The sequence below is a fragment of the Coloeus monedula genome (assembly GCF_965178545.1).
Source record: "Coloeus monedula genome assembly, chromosome: 8".
NCBI lineage: Eukaryota > Metazoa > Chordata > Aves > Passeriformes > Corvidae > Coloeus > Coloeus monedula.
Genome location: NC_138788.1, coordinates 4170784 through 4198714, shown reverse-complemented (window position 1 = coordinate 4198714; position 27931 = coordinate 4170784). Strand labels below are relative to the sequence as shown.

Sequence of the window (27931 nt, the reverse complement as noted above, 5' to 3'; positions counted from 1 at the left end):
TTTTCCAGAGGCTGTTTTCTTTTTTTTATTTTAATTTAATTTTTTTTCACTTTTTTTCCCTAGGAAATACGAACTTTGGCCTTGATGGTGAGTTCCTGTCTTTGCTATGGGGTTTTACACAAGTAGCCATGTGTCCATCCTAAGCAGATGGCCTGACAATTTAGGTGCAGCTAAAACACTTTGCCTTTGCCATTGGGAGCTAAAGCTGGGGCAGTTGACAGCTGAAAGAAGAGCTCATCTTGCCTTCTGATCTTGGGCACTTGAATTCTAATCAGGACTTTCATCGCTCTGCTTTAAGAGGTAGTACATGCTGCTTAGAACAGGGAGTGCTCAGAAGGAGCAGGGATGAGCAACTCTCAGGGCTCTCCATTGTTCATCTTCCCAACAAAATATGATTTTAGGAATCCCTTGAAATATTCCTTAGTGATTGCCCCTTAAACTCAGGAGAGGTGTTTGGTTTCAAAACACAAACGGTGTTGAAAATATGAAAATAATTTTTTTCTTTATCTAGGGACCCCCAGGACGTCCAGGGGTGGCTGGACCTCCAGGGCCACCAGGACAGAAGGTACTGTCTCAGTTCAGCACTTGCAGACCTCAGCAAAATTTCCACCCACGACTCTTCCCAGATCTCCCATACTTCCTGTCCAGTACTATCAGACTGTCCTGCTGGCCTCTGCCACTCCTCCTCACACACAATATCCTGAAAATCTCTTTTCCCACAATGATAATGCCTAATCTTAGAGATGAAGGTTCCTTTCTACTTGCCCTCCCCTTCAGGAAGCAGCTTGTGGGAACCAAACTGAGGGGTTGTGTTGGTTGGGGACTATATTTCAGCACTGGGGCTGTGAGCTGGCAGTCAGGATCAACAAGACTGGGAAAATTCTCAGGCAGTCATATAATGTAATGTTTCAACAGGGGTTTCCATGTTGGTCTTTCTGTTTTGTTTTTTTTTTTTTTAATTCTATGAATACAGAAAAAACCAGGGGTTTCCATGCTTTATTTTTTTTTGATTACAGAAAAAACCCTGGATTTTTCATGCTTTTTTTTCCCTGTGAGTGGTCCATGCAGGCTGTTTCTGCAATGCCTGCCCTTCTTCATCACAGTGCCCCACAGGAGGAGTCAGAATAGCTGCTTTCAAACTGAAAAAGTAATGATTCTGTGTTTCAGGGTGAAATTGGGTTGCCAGGTCCTCCAGGCCACGATGGAGAAAAGGTAAGGCACGATGCTCCTCCCTTCAGAGGTCTTATCTGGAGTCATTTCTGTCACTGACATTGCACGGTTGCTTTTCCCACAGGGAAAAAAGTGTTTTGCTTCACAAAAAGGAGCATTAATGGTTTATCAATGTCCTAACATTTGTCATGGCAACGCTACTTTGTCCTGTCTCCAAAGGGCATAACCATGAGGGAAAGGATGAGCAGTGCAAGAGGCTCTGGGCCAGGCAGGAGTAGCCTTACTCTGATCTGTAAATGTTTCACTTTATGTTGTGCAAATTTCATTTAGGGACCACGTGGCAAGCCTGGAGAAATGGGCCCCCCTGGCCCTCACGGACTGCCAGGAAAGGATGGACCTCCTGGAATGAAGGGAGAGCCAGGCCATATCGGGGTCAGAGGAGAAAAGGGCGATAAGGGAGAGCCAGGACAAGCGGGCTCACCGGTGAGTAAATCAAAGCCTCTCTGAGTACTGGTGGCCACCCAGGTTTTGGGGCAAGGCCCCAGGACTCCTTGGATGCCTGAGCGCCCCTGCAAGGTAGGTGTTGCTGCGTGAAGTGTCCCAATATGGGAGATCCTGGCTTCCTGGCACATGATGTCCTCTTGCTGGAGTGGCTGTCCCCAGGTGCCTGCCCTGCTCTGTGGGCACCATGTCCGTTCCTCAGCTTGCTGCCTGGTGTCTTGCTGGCACTGAAACGCTGCTGGAAGTGAGCAGGCCTGACCGTGAGCCGGGAGGCTGAGGCACCACCACACCCCCTCCTGGGAGGGCAGCTGCATGGGGTAACCCCTCACAACCTGGCCACTAACTGGGGCAGAGTGCCCAGCCTCCCAGCTTCAGTCTGTCACTGCTTCTGTGTCCCCAGCACTGCTCAAGGGGGTTTTATGCAACAGCTTCCTGCCTCTCTATGAGATTACCAGGATGAAACTCCTGCTGTCTCAACAGCTGGCTGTGGGGAGTGGTTCCTAGCATGGACTCCAGCAAACTACATAACCCTGAGCAGAACTTGGAGGCAGGAAAGCAGTACCCCATCCCCACTCTGGGAACTGGTACATCTGTAGTGACAGGAGGATGTTCAGCCATTTGTACCTCCACTTTCAATACTAGTGATGCCCTGCATTTCCCTGGATACCTGGTGGATGCCCAGGGTTTTCAGAGTACTCTTGGGATGACCAGAGCTAGTCTTGGCTCTTGCAGTGATGTCTTGTATGTCTACCTGACTTAGTCATGCAAAAACTCCACAAATCTTTCTTGATCTATAGGGTCTAGATGGCCCCACTGGAGAGAAAGGCGAACGAGGTGACCAAGGGATACCAGGACCATCAGGATTGCCAGGTCCTATTGGACTTCCAGGATTGACAGTAAGAATGGAAAAGACAGGCTGCTCTTTCCTGCTCGGTAAAGAGAAAATAGCATAGAGCAGCATACGAGGGCTCGTTTTCCAAAATGCTGAGTACCCTGAAGCCTCAGAGCCCTACCCCTTTGTAAGGTGTCACAATGTCCGTCAGGCCTCCAGCAGTAGGCAGGGAATATGAACCACATGGTCTGTTCCCACTTCTCCTGGGGGAGCTGCTGCTTGCCAGCAATGGGTGGTTCACAGGCAGCTTCAATGGAGGGAGACTCCAGAGCACAGCCGGTGGTGACAGACTCTGCTGTTGTGTGCAGGGAGAGAAGGGTGAGCCTGGGGAACATGGAGACAAAGGAAATCCAGGAGAATTGGTAGGTCACCTTTCTTGTGTTCCTTCGTGATCTCAGCAGTAGGGGAGGGACAATCTGGCATCAGTGCCGCTGGAAACAGGCACCCTCCACCCTCTGGTGACACCCCTTCACCGAGGACAGCAAGCCTTGTGCTGTGGGACTGGATCGCCAGCTACCTCTGACTCCTGATGCCCTCCTTTTCCTGACACAAGAACAACCTATCTTACAACCACTAGTCAATAAGGAATGCCTAGGGAAGAAGAGAAGAGCTTGGAAAGCATAACAAATATTTTCCCTAGTATTTGCAGTAAATGGATTTCCTAGCAATTATTTGCATGTGTATATATACTATGTATTTTCTTTTTTTTTTTTCAATAGATTTTAGAGTTCTTGAATTTGCCCATTCTCCCCTCAAAGCTCACCCCTAGCTTTGGAATGGCTTGCAGCAAGGAGTCCCACAGGCTATTGACACATGTGGAACCAGATGCCTTCTTTCCTCTCTTCTATTCCTTGACCCTATAGGTCCTTGTAGGAATGGTGGTAGAGTAGTGGAAGTGGACCTTTCTTTGGGAAAAAACCTCACTGCTTTCCCTCCTCTTAGATATTGGCAACTGCTGCATAACCTTCCGCAGAGTCCTGCTGCTGCTTCCCAGCTACTCTGTCTGGGATTGCTGCTGCTTCCTAATGCAGTCCTTAGGGGGAGTCTAGGTTTCCCAGCCTGGTAGAAGAGCTCTGCTGCACCCTGTGTCCTGTCTCCCCTCTGAGCAGCCCCACTTTGCCCCTGAGGGCAGCACATTGATGGTGACTCCTCTTGCATTGCTTTCTAGATATCTGGGCCCCCTGGACCCCAAGGCCCTCCAGGACCTCCAGTAAGTTTGAGTGATACACCTGAGGAGCAAGGCACTGGGAATGGGATTAGAGCAGGCTGTGGCTGGGGAGGATTCTGTGTGGAGGAGACAGAACCACTGCAGTGTTGAAAGGGGAACATGCTTAGTATCACTTCCAAGCCCACCCCCAGAGTAGGTCAGAGCTACAGTGGGCTGGGAGGGCAAAGAAAGAAGGTTATGTTAGTCTGAGCTGAAAGGAAGACAGTAGCAGGATGGGATTAAAGGGATCAACTGCAGAAATTGTCTTAATAGCACACCTGGCCCCCTGCCAGGGTGTGCTTGGCAAGAGGCTCCTCTTTAGAGATGAAAACAGTACATGAAGTGCCCATTACACAAATAAAGAGGCTTTTGGGCTGAGTGTTTCTGCTCCAGAAAGCAAAACCTTTGTACTGCAGGCTTAACTGGGATACCTGGAGCTTAAAGCCCATCCTGAAACATTACTTATATCTTGTTTCTCATCCCAAATACAGGGTCTTCAGGGTGTTCCAGGACCCAAGGTAAGGGTACAAAACATTACGTACTGAAATGTGACTGAAATTGTCCAAGGTGCTAGAATTCCCTTTAGTAACAACTTCCTCGTGTTCAGGTGGTACTTTTCTTCCATGTTGGTAAGAGGATAAATCCTTCTGGATATTTTCTTGAAGAAAATGGATTAGCAGCTCTCATTTTGGGACAAAAAACAGTTGAGTGGAAATGTGCAAGGAGAGTTGCATCTTTCTAGTGACATTCTGGGCAAAGATTGGAAAATGTGCAAAGTGTTTTAGTTCTTCTGATTATCCTTAATATTTGGCCACCAGCACTGTTTGGGTGCTAAAAATGATGGGTATGTTTTAAAAGGCCTTATGAACAGGAATGGGGGGGGAAAAAAGCTTTGGGTTACATTTTGAATTTAAGAAAAAGGAGTATTTTGTTTAATATTGCTTCATTGTTTATAATACAGAATTTAAAAAATACAGTTGGTAAAGGAAAGCTGAAATTATTTTTTTCTGAAGTGTTGAAACTGATGCCTTAGCATTTACAAAAGTCTTTCCAAACATTATTTCTGTATGATATTTCTTCAAAGCTTGTAGATACCTGTCATTCACTTCCAGTGGATCCACATCTTAAAGTGTAATCCCACTGCATCAGATAACTTCTGGTTATTTATATTTATATACAGAAACAAGAGCAGGGAGAGCAGCACTATAGTGAGCTCTGAACATCTTTACCCACAGGGCCTGAGTCTCCTCTTATTGCCACTGAGTTAAAACAGGTGCTCACACAGGGGTAATTTGACAGTGGTTTTCTTCAGCTTAGGCTGAGAATTGGGCTAAAGCATTACTCTGCTGCCTCTTCCGAAGGGAGAAATGTTTGTTATGTAAGTGCTGTTATGGTGGGTTTATTTTCTGCTTCATCCTTCCTTTAGGGGGAAGCAGGGATTGATGGAGTGAAAGGAGAGAAGGGTGCCCAGGGTGAAAAAGGAGACAGAGGGCCACTGGGATTACCCGTAAGTATCCAGGAAGCAAGCAGCACTTTGTGAGCCAAACTTAATATCAGCTGTAAAAAGATCCCTCAATAGGAGACGCATGTGGGGATTTGGTATGTAAAGTCAGAGAAAGAGATGGTCTATAAATAACTGTGCCTTTGCTTTTTAAACCCAAAGTCTCAATTTCTGTACACAGCCTTCAACTTCTAGATCTGTTGAATAGATCAGTGATCGCTTTATTTCCTCCTGCTTCTGGCAGGACTGGGAAAAACAAGCAGTAGCTTTCCTGGATGTTCTCTGCACTTCAGGACAAGACCAGAAACAGAAGCTGGAGATGCCTTCCCCAGCCATTTGTCTCCTGGGCTAAGCTTTGTACAAAGTGTAGTTGTTGTTAATGCAACCAGCTTCTTGGATAGCTGGAACATTCTTGTCACTTCTGCCATGGCATCAGTGCTCCTCCTGACCCAGCGTGTCCCTGCTGTGTGAGAACTCGGTCCCGTTAACCTGGTGTTAGTGCACTGCTTGGCTTAGTGAGAGGAATTGGGGTACAATGTATTACAGAGAAGTTGCAGGAGCTTTAGATACAAACCTGATGATGAGTTGGTGGTAACTTAGTCCCACCCAGTTGTTCCACAGCCCCCAACTTCTCTCATATCATAAAAAGCACTGGTGGCACAGCAGACCTTCTCCCTTTGCCAAATGTTCTGCCTGGAACGAACACTGCAGAGTGCATCTTATGTACTGTGTGGCTTTCTTGTCCTGTGTTTGACCACCCAGATCCCTTGTCCCTGACTTTGGCTGAAATGTGCGTGTCTTTGTAAAATGTTTTCCTCCTTTACTTGTGCTGAACAGTAGTTCCCTTCTAGAGCTTGGATGAATCCCCTCTAACTCTAGGCGCTTAAGTGAGCCCAGCATGAGTACATTCCCTGGGGCTCCAGGCAGAGCCGGGGGGAGAAAGTGGTGCTTTTGGAAGGCTCAAAGGGTGAGGGATTGTGCCTCAGTGAAGCAGTGAGAAGTCAGAACCCAGTCCCCTGAGAAATGCAAATGGAAGTTTTCTGTGTAAGTGGTTATTCCCTATTGTGGAGTATCTGGACAGGGGAGGGATGTCCTTGTGACAGTCTGAGCAGAAGATGCCTCAACAGTTATCCCAACAACTCATCTTTGGGGCAGGGAATGTGCTAGTTGCTTCTCCTACACTAGTGAGCCCCATGGGGGTCCAAAGGTCCCTTGGCTTTTCCCATCACTCTTCCTGAGCTGTGGAGGTGGGAAGACTGGCCCAGAAGTGTCCTCTTAGACATGGTTTATATTTGGATCAGCAATATTGGCTGGCCAACCAGGAAGCACAGCCAGTAAGATCAGATATTGTGGAACTTATATCCTTTCTCAGAGCGACTGAACTCTCTTCATAAGATTTCCGAGCCTGATCCAATGTGTCTTCAGCCTGTCAAACTGAATGCAGTGTCATGCAGGTTCTGAAATATTTCAGACTGTAAAATGCTGAAGCTGGATCTGCTGCCTTTTTCTGTGACTTGGGGCTTGACATCATGCTGGAATTCCAGTCCTGATTGTCTGCAGTAGCATTGGAGTTTGTAATGCTCAAGTGGAGGAAAACTCAGTATTTGGTACTTACATCCTACCACATCTTTCCCTCCCAGCTACTGTCATACAAGCCACTGGGCTTGATGGGCCTTGGGGAGAACCACTGTTAGGTCTTATGGATGAGGAAATTCAGGGCAAGAGCCAAGCAGACAGAAAAGTGCCACTTGATCTCAGTCTGGTTTAAATTTGCACTGGTGACATGGGGAGATGAGCCACCTGTTTCATAAGCCCCCAAACAACTGCATGTGGAGTGGAGCAAGCCTGCAGCTGACCCAGTGCACACCAACGGGCCATGGGTTTCTTGGTAGCAACTTGAACAGCTGATGGTTCTGCGCTGCTTGTAAATGCTTTGGTGACCACTGGCATCTGAGCCTTGTGTCTCACCTGTGTTGCCCAGCCTGCCACAAAGGCAGTGCAGATTCCAGCTCCACTGTCACATTGTCCTTTTTGCCACCTGTCACGGAACAGCTGCTTCCCCAGGAGCTTTCCTGGTGGCATTGAGAGAAGGAAATTTGCACTCTTAAGAGGATCTGAAAGTTGCAGGTCAACATTGTATGTATTCAGTGTTTCTATGTTTTTGTTGGTTTGCTTGTAAGTGCCATCATCTGTCCTTGAGATCTTAATTTTTGTTAATTGCAAGCATATGTTTGTCTCAAGTCACTGCTTTACTCACCTCTCCCCTCCCCTCTCCTTTCCCCTCACCCTCCTCCCCTCTCCTCTGCCTTGTTTTTGTGAACCCTCCCTGTCTGTTCAGGGTGCTTCAGGTTTAGACGGCAGGCCTGGACCACCGGTGAGTTCCATTTCTCTGTTACCCCATGTTCGTCCTCCCCAGTATCGTGACTCATTCTGTGTCTTCCACCTGAGTCTTGTTTACACCAGGAATAATATTTTTATCACAGCAGGCTTGGGAGGGGTTAAACTTAAAATGAGGATTGATGTCACACGCTTGTCTTCTTTGATGTTATGAGTCTGGATCCTGGGCTCACAGCCTACTTGTTCCTCTCTGTCTCAGTAACAAGATGAATGAAACCTCTGCATGGTTCCATGATGCTCCGTTCTCCTGTTCTCTATCCTGAGGGATCTCCAACCTGCTGGTCCCCATAAGATGGGAGAGGGACTCATCATCAGAAACTGTAGTCATAGGACAAGGGGGAATGGCTTCAAAATGAAAGATTGAGCAGGTTTAGATTGGATATTAGGAGAAAGTTCTTTATTGTGAGGCACTGGCAGAGGCTGCTCAGAGAAGCTGTGACTGCCCCTCCCCTGGAAGTGTTCAAGGCCAGGTTGGACAAGGCTTGGAGCAACCTGGTCCTAGTGGAAGGTGTCCCTGGCCATGGCAGGGGGTTGGAACGATGTGATCTTTAAGGTCCCTTCCGACCCTAAACCATTCTATGATTCTAAGTAATGCAAACCTGGTTCTACAAGCCACTCTGCTATTATTGGATAACAGCTGTTAAATAACAGCCAAATATTTTTAATCCCTCTTGGGAAATCACAGATCACCCATGTACAATCCATTTGACTATTTAAAAACAAAAAGCAATCTCTCCTCCTCAGTATAGCTGGGAATAATTTCAACTGCTCTGACTTCTGAACAGAATCTGAGTGGCAGCTTATACAGTCACTTGTTTGGGGGAAACTATAGATACAGTTTTATAGATGTGCAGGGGAGATTTCAATGGCACTAAATGCTGTATAAGTGCAGACAATTAAGATTTCCATGGCTGCATGAATCTAAGGAGAACCTGATTTTTCTCTCTTCCTTCACCATGCTGAAGTTGTGTGTTGCATGAGCTACTCTTCCACTTGTATTCTGCAGACCTTAACTTCTCTGAAAAGCTCTCCTGATCTGCATGAGCTGTCCTGCTCGCATCAGAGGGGTTACTTCAGTGACTAAGGATTGCAGACTGACATTAAGAAGTGCAAGACCCTTTGCTTTAAAGCTCTTAGAAAAAGACTCTCTCATTTGGGAAGCTTGCTCCTTGGTTATTCCTAGGAGTCAGGTAACGTGCCTCAAAACTATCCCTTTATCGAGGCTCCATGAAGGAATTGTAGGTCCATACCTATGGGGTTCAAGGAGTCTGTACAAGGAGTCTGGGTTGGAGATGCCGGAATCCTGCTCTTAGCCAGAGGGACTATTACTGAACCACCATGTTGCCAACATTAAAGATCTCTTTGATTAATTTTGCAAAACCCAGGCAAGTCTCATGAGCACCAGAAAAGAAGTTTGGTGTGCTGGTGTTTAGGGACCGAGGCTGGAGAGCTGGCCAGAGTAATGTCACGTACACCAATACGATTTGAGCATTGTTCTCCCTTTATTGTTTACCTATACAAGCTTATATCTACTTTTTGCAAAGATTCACGCCCAGTCCCTCTAGATGGCCTCTAATCAGTGGGGGAGACGACCGGTGTATAACTTTGCCAAGGACTTTCAGGGCTGCCTGCAGCCAGGTGCTTTCCAGGCTTGCCTGCAGCCAGGGGCCAGTTCAGGGGCTTTTCCTCAGCAACCCTGGGTTGTCCAATCTTCCCAGGGTTATCATATGCCCCTGTTCTACAAGGAATCCCTCTACACTGGTGGGAGATGGCCTCTGTGTCAAAGGGTTAGGAAAAACACTGGATTTTCCTGTCAGTGTGACTGGGAGCCTGGTGGAGTGACGTGAATGGCAAAGAGGAAGCAGAGGGACTGGAGGATACCCCTCCCAGCTCACATCTATGCCTGTGCACACCTGCATTCAGCACTGCAGCTTGGGGTCTGTCAGCTTGCATGAACAACTGACCCAACACTTTCCATTTCGCTCAACTACGCTGACTTGAGGTGGGGCGGGGAGGGGTAAAGAAAATAAGGAAATAATCAAAAAGAAAAGCAAATTGCTTATCACATGTGTAAATGGCCTTTACTCTGCTACAGCTTTCAGCCTTGTCTGGTATAAACTAGAGAGAAAGAATTCCTGTCTGTGGAGCTGGTAGAAATGTTTGCTGAAACACTTGTCAAGAGAGCGCTTCAAAATCAAAAATGAGGCTCTGTATGTTGTTGCTGGTGTGATCTAACATAGCAGCTCCAATGTTCTTCAAATTGCCTGTACCAACTACTTCAAATGCATCGCCACTAACACTGAAAGCTGTAGTGGTGCTAGGTGCCTTCCACCACCAGACTGTCCTTCCAAGCTGTGCTTTTCCTAAGGGAGTAGCAGTGTCTCCTGGCTTTAATGAGACCCTGGAATAAAAGCGTCCTGATGTGTTTTCCTTCCTACAACTGCAGGGTACTCCTGGACCAGTTGGGGTTTCGGGACCAGCAGGACCAAAAGGAGAAAGGGTGAGTTTGCTTCAGAACTGATGGATGCTCTGTAACTTCTCTGAAGATACAACAACTCTGAGGGATAGAGGAGCTCTAGGCTTTTCCAGAGCTGGAATTGCCCTCTCTTTGTGCATACAAGACCCTCAGCTGCACCTCTTTGGTATTTGAGTAGCTCATCCTTGGGGGTTTTCAGGTGCTTTGAAATGCATCCTTTGCTTTTTCTTCTATGGTGTTCTGCTACCTGTTTGTACTGAATAGGAATGTTAACAGTTTCTACTCTTTTATATCCATTTCAGGGCAGTAAAGGAGATCCTGGAGTTGCAGGACCAATGGGGCCAGCAGGGCTTCCTGTAAGTATGGAATAGCAGGGATTTATCTCCAGAGCCTGTGGTTGACAGCTGAAGATGCTGCAGTATTACAGTGTTTGCAGTCACAGCTGAGTTAGGTGTAACTCAAAGTTAAAAGATTTCATTCGCTGTGGGAATGACAGAAGAAGCTGAGTAGCTTCAGAGCAGACTCAGAGTGATGTGGAGGAGGCTGAAGGGAAGCTGTTAATTCACCTTGGTCCTTGAACTACCAAAAGAAGCTGTGTGGGACTCCCAGGATGTGTATCTTAGTCCAAAATGCTGCTTTTGAGCGGCTCCACTTACCTTTCACAGCCTGGATGCCTGCCTCCCAGCTGTATGGGAGACCCCTGTCTTGCCATTGCAGGGACAAATGCTGCCTTCAGTGAGGTTAGTTCCGCTGTCTGGGATTGCTTTTTGCAAAATGGGGCCAGTGTTGGTGCTCTGGTCTAATGCAGTCATGGAGCCGCTTTGTTGTTTAACATAAAAAAAAGGAAGTTTGCTGCATTGTCACAACTAGTTTGTTTCTTACCTGAAGGCCCTTAGGGTAATAATAGTGCTGTTGCAACCTGGATGGTCTGATGGAGGTGAAGAGAAGGTTGTCTGCTGGAAAAGTTTTGTTTTTGACATAGGGCCATTGGTACAAATGGAAAAAACCCAAGCTCCTGAGCACACATTCTACTCTGTAGTGGGAATACAATGAAACCTACTAGTTTTTAAAGTATTTCTTCTTGTGTTGATGTATTTCAGGGTTTACAAGGTCTACCTGGTGACAAGGGAGGCCGGGTAAGTTGCCAGGCAAACTCCTTGTATTTAATTGCTAACACCTGTACACAGTGACATCCCAGTTAACTCCTGAGCACCTGTAGCAGCTAGCATGTGTTTGCCAGACCTTCATCCAAGTAACCTTACACACATTTTAGAAGGTGATACCCGTAGCTCATTCCATCACCTGAGGCATTGTGCTATATCTCTCTGAAGGCTGTAGGAGGGATTTTCTAATGTGTTCATTGTCGTCACACCTCTGTTCTCACTGAAGCACAGGACTTGAGTTAGGCCAACATGGTGTGCTTTAGGAAATCCAGCTTATCTACTTACTGATGTGTGTAGGGATTCTTGGGAGAATTAGCTGAGGTGTAGCCAGCAAATCTTACTTCAGTACTCTGAAATTGTCCCTGAAGCATGAAAAAGAAGGTTGTCTTCTAGCAAACGATCCTGCAGAGAATTTGGAAGATGGAAATTTGGAAAACATAAATTAAATTTGCCTGCCTTGAAGAATCAGACATAAAATCTCCTCAGGCATTGTCCTGAATGGAAGTGATGGTGAACAGCTGGGTCAAACCCGGTAATGAGAATGGCAGCTTTCCCATCCTACCACCTGTGTTATAGAAAGGTAAACATTGCTAAGAAGTGCATGTTGAGAAGCTTCTTCTTTTTCACCAAGTTTTCTTGCCTATTGAGGCTTTGAATCTGAATCTTTTTGATAAAAACATTTAGGAGCTATGGTTGAATATAATTTATATTCAGAAATATAAATGACCTTTGGATTGGAGTCTGTAATATTACAATTGTATAAATGTCAAGCAGTTCAATAGAGTAGAAGTGTACGTAGTCACACACACCTTTTATTCATAAGAATCTGGCATCACCTAAATTTATCTGGAAATGTAATTTTTTATAGTGCATGTGCCCGTGTGATTATTTCATTATGTGGAATTGCTTTTGATGCATAGTGAGTGTTCTCTATCCTCTATCTGCAATGGATTTCTGACCTTACTCTGCACAGAAAGGACAGTTTTGGACAGCACTAGCCAGCTGGCATCTTAAACTAGGGGAGAAAGGTTCAAGTTTCATGGGAATGGCAAAGTTCTCCCCTTTTTTGATCATTGCATTTCTGGCTTTGCTTCTTAACTTCCTCTTCACTTTTGTTTTGCTTGTGTGGCTTCTAAAAAATGTAATTTTTAATTCCTAGACTTTTTCAGTTGGTTTTTGAACTGAGTATCTTAGTTTAAAAAAGGATCTTTCATTAGCTTTCATTAGCTGGGATTTCTCTGAGCTCTGGCATAAAATCAAGTGAAAACTGGGAGAAATTGCAACTCCTTGTAGAGGATGAGTTGGAAAGCATGAGTGGGGAGTTTGACTGGCCCCTTGAAGCATGCATGCACTCTGCCTCACTGCAGCCCATGGCTTGCAATGGAAAAGTGTGAGAAACTCAGGAGTGTAAATGGGCAAGTGCAGTATCTTAGGGGACCCTAGAAAATAACCCTTTTCCCACTGAGCCTTTGTCCAGGGATTTCCCCTTACTCCCTACTCCAAAGTCCCAGTTTGCCAAAATCCTCTCTTTTCCTCTAGGCTTTTAAAATCCCAGAAATGCTCCTGCTGCTCTCTGCTTGAAGCAGGAGATCAGCATAGCTGTGCCTGGGGTTGTGGCACTAATGGCAGTGGGAACAGGCAGCATTTTATGTAATCCAGCTGAAAAAGTGTGAACCCTGAACTTGTCCTGCTGTTATTTTAATGCCTGTGGGGGTTTTTGTGTGTGTGTGTTTGTGTATCTTCCTTGCTCCTATAGGTCCACCTTTGTCCCCTTTATCCCTTCCTCCTCTTCCACCTTTCTTCCTGGTTCCTTCCTCCAGAGCAACCCATGCTGCGTTTTTCCTGGATTATCCTCTCCATTCCAGTGCTTGGTTCTGGGTGACTTCTCCTCATTGCCTCTTCTCTCCAATCCATTTCTCTTGCCAGCTTTGGGTTTAACATTTTTTTTTAAAAGAACAAGCAGCAGCCTGTGCTGTCTGATTTTATCCCTTAATTCCTTTAACACTCCCCACGAGGACCCTAAGTTCAGTTCCCTGTGCAGCAGCCCCTTCCCTGTTTTCATGCTCAGCAGCTTTGAGAATTTCCTGTTACACAGAAGGATTTGGTGTGGATGTAACTGACAAATACCACACTATGCCCTGCCTTGTGCTGCTAGTTAAGAATCAGGGACCAGTTGCTGCCCTGTGGCTGTGCTGCCTAGGACTACTCTGGTCTAACAGGTTTTTTGGGAGAGCGCTAGTCAGAGCATCCCAAAGGACAGCCAGACTGTGCAGATTGTCGGGGTTGAATACTTCCTTCATTCTCTGGCTGAGAGTTCCCTGAGTGAGACTTTCTTTAAGAATGGGAATTCAGAGGCATAAAAAAAGCATCTCAGTGCTATCCCAGAGCTCCAGTGGCAGAGGGACCTTCCCAGCCAGCTGGAGATTGAGATAAGGTGGCACACTGCTGGCCAGAGGGGTGGTTTCCCATCCTGTGTAGTCTGGGGTCAGCCGGTTCTCCAAGGTGCCTCTCTCTGGTGTATGGGAAGCCCTGACAAGTGGTGTGATGATCCCTTTGATGCTGAGCCCTCGCAGTCTGTCAGAGTGGGACTGCAGCCACAGCCACAGTGTTTATGCAGCTCAGTTACTGCTCAGCAGCTCCATATGTTGATCTTTACTTAACATCTCAGAGGGATAATTATTTTAAAATGTTTCCGAAATGTTTTTTCTTTTTTAAACTATCGCTGACATTTGTTTGAAATGGATGATCCTAAAGCTCTTGTGTATTCTTTTTTTTCTTGGACTAAACTATTATTTACAGGGGGAGAGGGGCAAGAAAGGCTCTAGAGGGTCTAAAGGGGATAAGGGAGACCAAGGAGCACCTGGATTAGATGCACCCTGTCCGTTGGTATGTCCTGTTTCATCAAATGTATTGTTTTAAGATGTGTTGTTGGGGAAGACAGAAGGAAATCGTAACATAAGTAATAGTCTTGCAAAAGTACAACATTTGGGTAAGGTCTGGCTGGGTTCCCACCACAGTCTGTGGCAAAGCTGTGGGACCAACTGATCCTCTGAGAGATCAGGCTGCTGAGTGACCATGGTTATGTTCCTTCCTCTTCCAGACCTCACAAAGGTTTGGGGTACATGGGATGTCCCATGTGCTGGGAGCCCAGGGCTTTCTCCTCTGCGGATAGAGCCCTGTCTCCTTTGCTGCTGGTTACGGCTCTTCTCTGGAGATGCTCGATAGGATCAAATATATGTGATAGCAAAACTGGAATGCTGGTTTCCTTGTCTTGGAATAACAGCCAGCTGATATGATGGCCTGAGAGCACACAGGGCACTTGAGCTGCACTACCCAGAGGGAAAACAAGTCTCAGTTATCCTAAATGGGATGTGTTTCTGTCAAAATAGATTGGCTGTAAGTCTAGGCAAATGAATATATACAGGAATATGTGTACATTTTTATCTAAATTCATATGCTACAGCAAATGCTGTCAAAAATCTGCTAGCAGTGCCGCAAATTCCAGGAGTACTTGGGGATCATGCTTTTAAAAATCCAGCTGCTGGGTTTCCTAGTGAAGATCAGAGGAATGGATGGTTTTGTAATGGAGGAAATGCTATTCCCATCCTCTCAGCTTTAACTTAGAGAAGCATCTCCTGGCTCATAGATGACAGAAAACCAAAAACAAAACTGATGCTGATGCAGACAGGGGTCTTGGCTGGGTGTGCAGCTGAGTGCCCTGTGCCAGTCCCAGCAAGGACTCAGCTTCTCCTCCTGGGACACAGAGCTGGCTGGCACTGAATGAAATAACGATAGTGGTTGATTTCATAAACAGGGTCTCCGAGGTTTTAAAGGCGAGAAGGGTGAGCCGGGGCTACCTGGGCTGGACGGCCTGGATGCCCCATGCCCATTGGTATGGTGTACCTTCCCTTTCCTGCATGCTCATTTGCTTTTTGGATCTTGGTGCTATTTTCTGATCCCCCAAACAGCTGCATGCCCTAGAGACACCCAGCAGTTCCTTCCTTACCTGTCTCCATCTTCCCTTCCTCTCATAGCTGCTGTCAGAACCAGGCCCTTCCCTTCATTCTGATTCCCAGCTGCTGTCAGCAGTACTTTGTGGCATGAGGAAAAGTAGAGTTGGAATGTGGTTTTATTTACAATTTCTTCAATTCTTCCTTTGCCTTCACTTTCACAGCTTCCAGTAAACCTATGTATGCAGACCCAGCTCTGCACTGGCTTGGCTTCCTCACAAGGAGCTGCAATGCTTGTGCCCTTTATTAACTCTAAGTGCCTGTGTGTGTTGAGCACAGACTGACACGGTTCCATATGACCTCAGTCACCCCATACATTAAGATGACTGAAAATAATAGTTATCCCATCAGTAAGCCCATGTGAAACATATTAATGGGGACAGTTAACCTCTCTGCTGAGTAATTCCTATTTATTACTCTCCCCAGAAGTCCAAACTGTATCCATAGTATCCAAAAAACTTGAATTTGGGATTGTCTGTTTCCCAATATCCATCTTATTTGAGTGATAAAATGACTGTTGTATTAGTGCCTGATCTAGCTCAACAGCTGTAGGGCAAAAGTATTCTGAAACACCTAACCCCAACTGATTTCTAAGTATCCCAGTAAAGGTCATCAATTTATTCATTTTCTCTGGTATTTCTGGAGATGCAGCATTCAGGGTGGGATTTTTTTCTCCTTAGGACAGTCTCAACATCTCTGTAATACAAAGAAATTTGTACTCCCCTGCCCTTCCGGCCCTGTTTGGCATGACAAAGTTTGCTTGAGTATGGTCCTTCCAAGCTTTACGCTCACTTAAGGATGTTTGATGCCATCTACTTTGGATGGGATATTGTTAGTTCACTAGCTGGAAAAATGCATCCCAAAGCAAAAAGCCACATTTAACCAAAGTTCGGAAGGTTTTCCTAGTTTCTTGAGGAAAAAAAAACCAAAACAGGAAACTGCCATAAAAAGCCGTTGTTATTTGAGCTTTGTGAAGAGCTAACATAGTTTTCCATCCAGTATTCCCTCCTTTAGGTGCTGCTGTTGCCTCTTTGGGGCAGTGACCACTGTTAAAGTCTCAGTTGCAGCTCTCTAAATTCTGGGTAGCAGAAACTTCTTCCAGTCCCACAGGTGAAGCTGTACCTGCCCAGAGCAGTCCACAAAGGAGGAGGACCACAGAGCCATGTGTTTTGTCTCCCAGTTATCATGGCCAGGTTTCTATAGAGTAACTTCTGGCTGAATAAGGCCCCTAATTTTGCAGGTGCAAGGATTCCACCAGTGCCCTGGTACATGACCTTTTTGATTTTGTAAGTGCTCCCAGTGAGGATTCACCCCACATGGCTGTATTAGAATTCACACTATTTTCATTAAGGGAGACTTGCCAGAAAATCTGATGAAATATGGATGCTGTTATTTTTTCATACATAGTGTTCTGGCATGCAAGCTAGCTTGGGAACGTGAATAAGCATGTTTTTTGATCCAGCTAGGTTAAAAGCTTAGCATCCAGCTGACACATCCATGTGTGTAACTTATGGAGGCTGTGAACTGACTCTTTGCACATCTGAGATATGTGGAAGGAGATCCTTGGTACTAGTAAGCATGTCATGTTTCTGTTCTTGCCATATTCACCTGCAACAAACACTTCCTTGTGACCCTGATCTTCCTTTGATCCCTAAGCTGTGACTCCCTGGCCTCCCATTCCTTCATACACCTAACTTTCCATCTCCTCCTGCCGTGCACTACACCAGTCATTCCTATCACCACCAGTGTACCAATGGGAACGCCACAATTTACCCAGTAAATGACTTGTAATCCCGTGTTTCCACGTAGTTGGGGGAAGGGGAGGAAACAGCACAAGGAGACCAAAGTCAAAAAATGCATTTGAAAAGCAGTATTGTTGTACTATCATGGCAACATTCATGAGCCCCCTGGAAGTGCATCTCCAGTAAATAGTTAATTTCTCAATATACTACTGTGCATTTGCTTTTCTGTTTGTATTTTTTTGGGGTTTCCTGGGGAATAGCGATAGACCACGAATCTACCATGTGCACACAGCACAGATATTTGACTTCTCATGTCAGAGATTTATCTCCTTACATCTGACTTTATCTCCTGCCCCAGAGCACCTTAGTACTGGTGTCACATCCAGCCCATCAAAGAGGGCTTCACAGGGTTGAAATGAATGGCAGTCATTTACAAAAGCATTTCCCAACCATGGAGCCCAAGACATAACAGTTGCAGAAGTGCTGGGGGATTTTCACAGAAATCCCACTGTGTTATTGAAGCCAAAGCCCCTTTTCAGGGACTCAGCTGAGACATCCTGAACCAGCAGAGGGGCTGCTTGCCTTCCTAATTTCCCAGGAGCAGGATCTCCCCAGAGGCAAGAGGGGATAGCTGGGCAGTGTCTCACATGACAAAGCAAACCCTTTGACAGATTGGGCAGAAAGGAAAGGGAGGTTTTTTCCAGACCCTCCTCGGGGTCTGAGGTTAGTGCTGACTCTGGGGTTTGGTTTTAAGCTCAATGTTACAGAGCCAAGCCTGAGGACACAGAGCAGCCACCTCACACTTTCCACTGCCAGCCCCTGGCAGTATTTTTCTGGCTCAGTTGGACCTCCTGTGTTCCTTCTCTTCTTCCTTCAAGGAAGCCTGAATAGACTCCTTTCTTAGGAGAGAGTGGTTCTCGGGTACGTAAGTCCCTTGGACAGTGTGCAGGCATTTCCCTTCTTCACCCCAGCCCCTGCTTCAGGCTGCACTGGTTCTGCCAGCCGGAAGTCTGGGTCATCTGAAGGGTGAGGAATATCTCTGACTATTCCTCCAGCCCTGGTTCAAACTGTTTGTTGCAGTAATAGTTAACCCATGCCTTCCTTTCTCCATCTCTGTACTGCTTTATGTGTCCTAAACTGCTATTTCATCCATCTTTTTTGCAGGGGGAAGATGGCCTTCCAGTTCAAGGCTGCTGGAATAAGGTAAAGTAATCTTGGAAACGTTGTTGTGCTGAGTTGGCAGTGCCATGGGTCCTGCTAATGTTTTTCCATGGATCTGTATAAGAGCAGAAGAGGTGTGGATGCATGGATGGGATTTCCAGGACTGTATCCCTGAAAAGTGGCAACCAAAACTCCTCCTTATTTGTATATCAGAGTTCAGCTCTATGGGCTACAAAGGAGAGAACTCTATCTGTGGCCTGTGAGCTGCCTGGCCCTGCTTCTAGTCCTTGTACAAAGATGAGATTTCCACCTGGATTCCCTCAGATCCCACCTGCACTCCCCAGGGTCTGGCCCACCTTCAGTGCCCACTGTGGGTGTTAATGCCAAGTGTTCAAGCCACAGTGGTAGGAAGAGGGTGGAGGCAGAGTCAGCCTGGGGTGAATCTCCCTTCCTCACTTTGGCACCTGGGGAAGTGGAAAGGGTCCCTGCTGAGATCTGTCACCATTGCTTTTCCTCCTGGAGAACCCAGAGCCAGCTTCCCTAAGTGTCCTTCCCCCCATGACGTGGTCCTTCCCCCTGTGAGCTGTCACTAACTAACACTTGTTAGTGAGTTGTCACTAACACTTGTTTATGTTTTCTTTTGCAGTGATGATTCTAACCCTGGATTGGCCTGTGTGTGTTACTGTACATAGAATATTTATTTTTATACAGTGTTCTTCTCTGAAATGCCAGAAGTTATGCATTTTTACAAATTATCATAAAGTGGCATATTTTTTTGTACAGAAAATACTAGATCTCCCTTTTTTCCATTTGTCAGTTCTCTGTATTGCGCTTGTTTTGTCATGGAGTACAGCTGTAATATTTACATGGTATTTGTGCACATATGATGAATATAGGAACTTAATAAATTATTGCATTAAAAATGCCCAAAGGAACTGCCCTGTATAGATTTAAAGGTCATTTTCATTTTTCAAGCTGGATCATTCAAGAATATTTCAAAATATTACGTATTTTTTATTAAAGCGAAACATTAACACTTCTGTTGTGATGAATTAAAGTGTTGCTGAAAAACCTCATGGTAGTCCCCATGAACTGGGAATGTAGAGACTCGCAGTTTAATTGTCCTCCCAGGAGCTAGACTAACCCTCCTGACAACATGCCCTGGTTGGCAAGAACTTCTACTCCCTTTCTAAATTGTAGGCCTTGAAGCAGCTTAATTAAAGTCTTATTTAAAATTAAGCATAACGCAGCATATACCTCGATATCCTAACAAATGTGTATTAGTGAAATCAATCCATATGACTTTTTAAAATGTTAACCAAAGGTTGCACGCAAATTTGCAGAGTGTGTAATTATCATTTGCATATGCACATCTTAATTATCCTTCCTGACCTACCTTTGTTGGTGTCTCAAGTCTAAACCACCCAGAGAGGAAAATACTACCAGACTAAAGTGAACATAAGTGTTCTTTCCTTAGAAAATGAGGGGAAAAGTGGAAGTCTAAATCTGTTTCCTAAAACATGTCTACTTGCCTTGGTCCTTCACATAGGGGCAAAGGCAGTGGGCATCCCAGGAGTTTCAGGGGAAAGCTACCAGTATTTAATGATGACAAAGGAGAAACACGAGTGGTGATGCATTAGTGAGGCTGATCCACCAAAATCCTGGTCTTTGCATGATGCTGCCACTACAACAGGAATTCAGCTTCTCCTGCTACAGCTGTGCCAGTGGAAGGGGTCACCTCCACGAGGTTCCCCCATACTCAACTATTCATCTATTCACAAACTATTAATCAGTTATTTTTCTAGACAATTCCATATAGCCTTTTAGCACCATCATAATAAAGTGACAGAGTAAGGGATGTAGTTCCCTTGTATACAGGGAAAGGCCTGCTGGGGACTGCCCAAGGAACCCCGCCCAGCCTCTGACAGATGGATTGCAGCAGTCACTTCACCCTTTCAGAAATTTACTGAATTTCATCTAAAAACCAGTACGGTTTCCACTGCTCTGTGTCCCTTCCCTCCCCGCCCTGCAGGCTGTTCCGACTCCAGTGCTCTCACAGTTAGAAAGCTCCTTGCAACTTTCAACCTAAACTAATTCATGGTATTTATAACCATTTGTTCTTATGCCAACATTGTCCTTGGGATGAAATGTTTCCATGCATGATGTTTTCATGAGATGCTTGGTGCACTGGAGCTGAAACAGCATGGAGAGAAAATGAACCACAGAGCACTGAGGGATTCTTGTTGGTTTTCTCAGTAATAGATGTCATTAATATAAGCCCCAGCTCCCTGTTAAAAGGCTTTGCAGCTGTGAAGCTGAGCTAATTGGAACAGCTGATGTTCCAATTGTGTTTTAATTGCACACCTGTTAAAGAAAGCAGTTACTAAAGGCCCAGCCCGGTGTACTCCTAGTGCTTTAGGTTTGGAAGGTTGTAGTGGCAGCAGTGAGTTCCTGCTCTGATCTTGAAGCATTCAGCTGCAAGGAAGGATGCTTAAATGCTTCAGTCCCTTCTCAAAATCCTCGCTCTTCTTAATCCTTAAAAACATAGACATCCCTAGGAGAACCTGCCAAAGCTTCCTGTTCCCTTTGGTCTGTGTAGCATGGTTTTTGTGTAGCTGGTATTTGTGATTGCACTGCATGGGATTATTGTTGGTTGTTTTTATCTGATCCAAGAGCAAAGTGAATGCACATCTGTTACCTTGTCCTGACTACAGGATTCTCGAGGTGATGCTGTACGTGTTTTATTTCTCGGCCTGATTTTTGACTGCTGTATTTGTGAGAAAGCTCTTGCCTGAGGTGTGAGGGACCTTGAAGTGAAATTGCCAGAACTCTCGAAAGTACCTGACTTGGGTCAGCAGAGACTTAGCTGCTACTGGGAAAATGTATAGGGTACCCTCTCATCTGTCCTAAAGGTTGGGAAATGGTGACAAGTGTTCCCTGTGGCTGCTGCAGATTATAGCCTGGGATTTTCATTGAAGTACCAGACAACCCCAATATTGATCCAATCTCATCAGCCACTAGGGATAGACAAGAGGTCTCAAATCAGTGACACCACACTGACCTGCCGCTCTTCCCAAACCTAAGCTCCTTGCATGTCCAAAGAAAACCAAAGGGGGCAGCTGGGTTTGTACCACCCTGAGTATGGCAGTTTAGTTTCAGGCTCTGTCCCTACTAAACCTGTAACCAGCGTACTGTTGCTGTTGATTCCTGTCAATTCTGCCTGGCTGTTTTCATGTGAAACCTTTTGTCTGCCACTTCAAGGGTCAAACTCCTTGGTTGATAGCCAGAAAGTGAGTCTGAGAGTGGAGAAGCTTGGAAAATGGCAGCAGAGTGAAAGGAGGAGGCCCTTCCTGAAGATTTGCTGGAGATGTTTTGGAAGTTCCCTCCTTGGAGCCTGGGAAGAGTTCCTCGGCGGCACACCAGGAATGTGTGCCCAGATGCTGCCCGCTGGGGCTGCGGGAGCTCGGCATGCCAGTGCTTTCTGCTTTGCTTTCTGTCGTCCCCCAGAGGCCAGTGGCAGGGGTTGAGAATGGCACCATTTATATTCTTTTTCTTTGGTCATTTTCACTTCATTCTACTATTGTGGTCAGACTCTTCAGATGAAGAATTAGGCTCATTTTCCAGCAGCAGCTGCATAAATGAGTGCAAGACATAGACAGTATTTCTGGGAGGGGATCCTTTGATCCAAGAAAGAAACTCTTTTTGAACAATTCTCTTTAGAAAAGCAGAGGAACCCCCATGTTCAGTTCAGACTGCTGCTCAGAGAGGATAACACTTTTTGCTACCATTTCTGGTTAGCAGATGACAAACTTCCACCTGTATCATTGATGATTCCATCTTTAACCTTTTCATCACAAACTTTCTTCTCTTGTTTGGGGTTTTTTAAACCATACTGAAGGCGTGAAATATGTTGTCAGAAGAGGAAAATGTGGAGTGTGGAAAAAGTCTGGTTTCACTGACTAATTCCTTTGCTTCCTGTACTTGTGCTTTGGTCTCCACTGCACCCACTGGATGTACTTTGTCTGGAGCCCTCCAGAAATGTTTTCTGCTGGCCTGTTAAGGCCATTTTGTGGGTACATCTCCACAGATGTACTTCCAGATGGAAAAGAAGGATCACAAAGGTTCAATTCCACTGTTACATGTTTTAATATGTTCACTAAAGGGAAATAAAGATTTGGCAAAAATTTCCCAGCTGCCTGAAGGGCAGAATATACAATCCTGGATACTTCCTACCAGCTGCCATGCAAACCTGGCATCCTTTACTCATCCCTTACCCCACTGCTGGAAGTTAACATGTAAGCTCAAGTGTCTTTCCACCACAGCTCGTGCAATTTATTGTAAAAAACCCCAAACCTAAAATAAGTACCTGTCTTTTGAACGTGACAAAACATCTCTACTTCCCTGAGTGCATTGGGAATCCCGTTGGCCCAAGTAGTAAACCACATATTTAACTTTGAGGGAGTGATTCCCCACTGGCTTCAATGATGCTATTTGCATATTGAAATACTTTGGTGAGCCAGGGCCATTGTTACTAGAGCTAATGAGTGATATTATCTCAATCATTAGACAGATCCAAGTGCTAAGAAATTCACGTTACAGTTAGGGAGAAAGTGCTGATTTCAAGCTCAAAGGGATGCCATTAACCCATAGCCATCCCAGATTCAAGCACTCTTTGTCAGCAGGGGTGGAGTCATTCTGACCTTCTGATAAGGACACCCATACCTGACACCCATCTCCTCTCTCCAATGCACAGAAAGTCTACTGTTAAAATAATTCCAGGTTTGCAAAGACTGGGGGAAAAGTTCTGATTTCAGGTTCATCTGAAGAATTGCAGATTTTTGTCTTAAGGTTTCTAATGCATGTGTTCGGGAACTAGAGTAGTGGGGGAAGAAATTGTTTCAGTTGGTAACCAGGCTGGTGGAAAGATTAATTTATTTGATTTGTAGTTTTTTTTAATTTTTACTCTTTTTTTGGGGGGGGGGGGGGGAGGGGAGAGGGGGATGGGGTGGGGGTGGGACGGAGGGAGAACCTGACCAGAACTGCAGGCGGTAGGTGTGCATTTTTTCTTCTTTTTTTAATGAAAACCATTATATATATAGCTTGATAATGTTACTTCTACTTTTTGTTAATGATTTTTGGGGGCAATTTGTTTGCTCTATTCTGTTTTCTTGTGTTTTCTTTTAGGTATATTTTTAATGGGCTTTTGGAATAAGTGTGTAAAAGTTCCTCACCCAAAATGTCCTAAGGACATTCCTGTTGTGTTTTTTCTCCCCAAGTTCAGTAGTGGAAAGGTGCTTTCTATAGGCAAACCCATTTTTAGTGGGGATAAATATACCCCCAAAGGCCACACCTAGGGACCAGGTGCCAGTGACCTCTCCCAGACAAAACGCTCTCTCCACAACTCTTCATTTACATTTACAGAGATCAAAAAGGGCTATGTTAGGGACCAGATGATTGGAAATGGTCTCTTCCCACCTTAGGTGGTCTTTCTGAAAGCAGTGAAGTCTGGTAAGAGCCACTGTGTCCTCTTCAGAAACGTTCTACAGCCTGAAATCGCAGTCTTGGCTAGAAAGAGCTGAAAAACTAAATTTAAAAGACATTTATGTAAACATGGCAAGTTCTTGGAGGGTACCTGCTCAAGTATTACTGTCTGTTGCTATTGTTTTCCCTCCTCTGAATCCAGCAACACACTGGTTCAAGCTTAGCTTTAGGCCGTGCTTCACCCTGAGCCTATGTGCAAATGCTTTGCTGGATGAGGGTCTCCCCTTCTTTTACACTTCGGGTTTTTTTTTCCCTTCCCCTCTTTTTGTCCCTATATCTTCCAGATGTCTTTGATCCAGACAAAATAGCTACTTTCTTCTCTGCGTTTTCAGAAAATCTCTGTTGGTCATGTTTTGATCATTTTCCACTCACTGTTATTATCTATCCTTCCTGCTATCCTTCCTCCCTCCTTGTAGGCCTGCTTTGTTAAACATTTTGAGCTGATGAGAACATCATGACAAAACATGAATTAAGACTCTAAATGTTTGTGATTTATTTTAGAGTTGACTGTAAAGCTTTTACTGTTTAAAGGCAGCAAGGGCAGTGTAGTTTTGTAGCTTTCTTAAGATTTTGTTTCTTCTTTTTCAAACAGAGTTAGAATACTGCAGATTTTTTTTTCAAGAAAAATCTGCTAAACTTTTGTTTTTCCTGCAAAACATGAGTTTGTTGAACTGCTGTTTCAAAGTTTAGTAAGTTAGATACTAATGGCAGGTATGAGAAGATTGGTTGTGGAGCTTGTGGAGTGCAACTTACACTATTGCTTTCCATGGTATATTGTTTGTCAGTCTCTTGTCTCTGGTGGGGGTTTGCTGGGAGGGTGAAATTCCATTTTGTGATAATTCCATTGTTTTTTCACGGTCACGTTTCAAAATGTTGCTTCAGTAAATCGTCCCTTTTGCTCTCCTGCAAAGATTTGCTTTTACCCTGATGTTGTATCCTACAGCAGTGCCACAGGCCAAGCAGTTTCACCCTTTTTTTGAGCCTTCCAGAGGAAGAATGTTAGCTTCTTAAATTCCACAGCCTTTTCTGGGTGATGTCAGTGAAAAGGAGAGGAAGACACTTGGCAGCAAGACTGTGCAGGCCACCATAAGCAGACTCCTTCTCCAAGCCTGGTCCCTCACCATTCATTCATGACTTGTCCTATTCCCACTCCCTTCGCTCTGCTATTCCTTGTTCTCCCTCACCCATTACACTTAAAGATGGGCAAACTGAGGCAGAACATTCATTGCTGTGTTCACCCCCACCCCAAAAAGGATTGAGATTATCCCCCTGATACAGGGAGGATTGGCCTGACCCCACACCATTCTCATGACTTTAGTGATGCAGAATTAGCTCCAGATGTTGAGCAGTGCAGCAATGGGAGGGAGTTCCTGATTTATGGGGACAGCCTGCAGATGTCACAGACTCTCCGTGCTTCCATCACCAGTGGGTGCAGAGTGAGTGGCTGCAAGGAAGTGTTTCTCTGGATGCTCTGGCTTGGAGGTGGGTGGGCCATCCCCCATCCAGGTGACTTAGCTCCTCCAAGAAGTCACACTGATCTTCCCTTGGCATCCAGAGTCCTCAGAGCAACAGGAAACACCTCTCTGATGGCCTTTCCCACACCTGGAATGCTTGTGTCATTGGCACTGCTCCTGTTTCTCATCTTTGTGTCGCTTGGACACCAAATTCTTTGGTATTGGGACACTTTCTGTCCAAGATCTGCTCCTCAGCCAACACCAGACAAACACCAATGACCTAACCCCTGCAGGAGAATGATTTTTGAAGCAACTTTGTGTCATTACATATCTGGTTTCCTTGTATTTTTCAAGAGAGGTTCTTCCCCTTTGATGGCATAGAATGTAGAATATTTATTGTAGCTGTAGTAAAGTGATGAATTGTGAATAGATCTTGACAGGGCATTGTTTCTATGTTTCTCTTATAGACACTGATTGATTGAGATGTTTAAATCTGAATACATTTTGTACACTTTTTTTTCACATTGAACTTTTCAGCCTGTATATTGAATGTCCAATGTTACTTGGCATTGATTCATGTATGTGCTGTGTATATTTTTGTGTTACCAGTAATTTTTACTGTCATTGTGCTGTTTCTAAGACATTATTTCAACTCCTTTTGACATAGTTTAGCTACTTGGAATTTTTTGGACTTCCACTAAATTCCACACTAAATAATTTGCTAGAATGAAGAGAACAAAGGGCTGTTCTTTCCCACAAGCTTTTCAACCTCAGTAGGAGCTTCTTCAGCCAAAATGAGCATTTGACTTTTCTGTTTCACTTTTTTTTTTTTTTTCTTAATACAGTAGTGCTGATGTGTTTGGTTTTTAATCTTGGGAATTCTGAATTCCATGTTGACCATTCCTAGCAAAATTTTAGAAAAGCAGAGACAGCTGTGCCATGAGGAGTTATACTGATCATAACAGAATTGAAATATTGTAATTATTTGGTGTTTCTTTATAAATATTTTTTCCACTTTTAAGTTTTCAAGCAAATCTTTTCTCAGTGTGATAGAAGATTAAAAAGACACTAAAGGACTGAACACTCAACATGTACAAGGAAAGGGATTTAGGTAAATTATTTCCATCTGTATGAGTGAAATATAGGTTAGGAATTTTTATGTCAGAACAAAAGCTGAGTTTCAGTTACACATTTCCTGAGTTCATTAATTAATCCAGTGATTTCAATGTAACCATCCCTGTCCTGGAAATCAGGGATACACTTAAAGAGCCCACTGAATGCACTCCTCAGAAGTAAATAAAGCTGAGGTTTCTAAAAGTAAAGTGTTGCTTAAATATAGCACCTTCAAAGCATTTCTGTCTTCTTGTAAAAGATGGGAATTTTATGTTTAATCACCAAGTACCCATTTATCAGATAAAGAAGCCAGTGCCGATGTTACTCAGAGGTGCTGGTTTATGTTGTGATAAAAACTGCTGTGCAGAACTGTATATTACTATTTTAAATACCTTAGCTTAGTCACTACATTAGGAGAACAAAGATGTGAGATTTTAGGAGGAAGTTTGTTTGGGGAATGGGTTTTTGGATGACTAAAAGTGGGCTAAAAAACAAGGCAGGAGGTTATGAAAAATATCTCTGGCTGGGGGGTTGTTGTAATGGTAAACATGACATCATATTTAAAGTGTCATCCCACTGTTTTCCAAGTGGAGTCTGATGAATTCCCCATGCATTGTGTTGAAGCTTTATTCCTTTGTGTCAATGTTTTAGTGAGGTTTCTATTTTAATTTATAAATTAAATACATACATGGATACCTATTCTGGTACAGTCTGCATTTGTTCCCTACGATGTACATACTTTCTTTTCCTTTTATAAAAATGCCTGTTTACCTACACATAGTTTGTGTCTTTTGTAAATGACACCACATGCAAATCATAGCCCATAAATTCACTTACAGGTGAATTCACTTCCACTTTGGGGTGGGTTTCAGATTCCTGTGCTGAGGCAACTACGCCATCTGCTGTTTGCCAGTCAGGCCTGGGAACTGTGGAACTGATTGAACTGATGAACTTAGAACGACAACCTCAGAAAGACTGCTATCACTATAAAATTAGACGGCTGGACGGAAAACAGAGTCCTACCTAGTGCCTGTGCTAAGGGAAAGGCAGCAACATCAGCTGAGCCGTAGCACTGGACCCTGCAGAATCTGCACGGCAGAAAGACAGCCTGAAACCTCCCATGGCATGAACAGCAGCTTGCTCTTACAACATTAATTAATCAACCATAAGTCACAAACCCACACTAACTGTGGAACTGAGAGAGCAAGGGCAAAGAGGGGAGAGACATAGACTCTCTCTAGTTATGCCCATGCTAAAATTATTGTAATTACCAGCTTTGTGTGTTGTCTTTCCTCGAAACTGAGAGAAACAATGGCAAGGTGTCCCTCCATCTCTTCCTTCCTTCAGTTTAGGGGTACAGCCCTTTCCCTCCCCTCCTCCTCTCTTGTGTGCCTGGGTGTGTTTCTGTGTGAGCCCAATCGCCAATGCAGTGGTGGTTTCTTGGAATGAAAGTGATGTGATGAAAAACCATTAGCTCTGAGTGGCCAGACAGCAGAAGTGTGCTTCACTCCTGATCTCCTCTGGGTACAGACAATGAGCTTGGAATGCGAGGCAAAATTCTCAATGATCTGGATGTTTAACAGTGACTGATGCATAAAGTTAC

The 27931-nt window shown here is 44.7% G+C and overlaps 1 protein-coding gene across 2 annotated transcripts in view; it reads left to right on the top strand.

The window, feature by feature from the left end:
* COL13A1 (collagen type XIII alpha 1 chain) overlaps positions 1–21942 on the top strand; it is a gene marked incomplete at its 3' end in the record, with an annotated part of 88464 nt that extends 66522 nt beyond the window's left edge. Inside the window, exons 28-42 of one of the 2 annotated variants that reach the window (XM_082286451.1) lie at positions 64–87; positions 512–565; positions 1168–1212; positions 1501–1653; positions 2469–2567; positions 3732–3773; positions 4262–4288; positions 5197–5277; positions 7610–7645; positions 10115–10168; positions 10447–10500; positions 11245–11280; positions 14107–14193; positions 18224–18262; positions 21482–21514. In XM_082286451.1, coding sequence (XP_082142577.1) covers positions 64–87; positions 512–565; positions 1168–1212; positions 1501–1653; positions 2469–2567; positions 3732–3773; positions 4262–4288; positions 5197–5277; positions 7610–7645; positions 10115–10168; positions 10447–10500; positions 11245–11280; positions 14107–14193; positions 18224–18262; positions 21482–21514 — 864 coding nt within the window. Of the gene's footprint in view, positions 1–63; positions 88–511; positions 566–1167; positions 1213–1500; positions 1654–2468; positions 2568–3731; positions 3774–4261; positions 4289–5196; positions 5278–7609; positions 7646–10114; positions 10169–10446; positions 10501–11244; positions 11281–14106; positions 14194–15121; positions 15200–18223; positions 18263–21481 lie in introns of both variants that reach the window. The other variant, XM_082286452.1, reaches the window with a different exon arrangement.
* Between the last annotated feature and the right edge of the window lie 5989 nt (positions 21943–27931).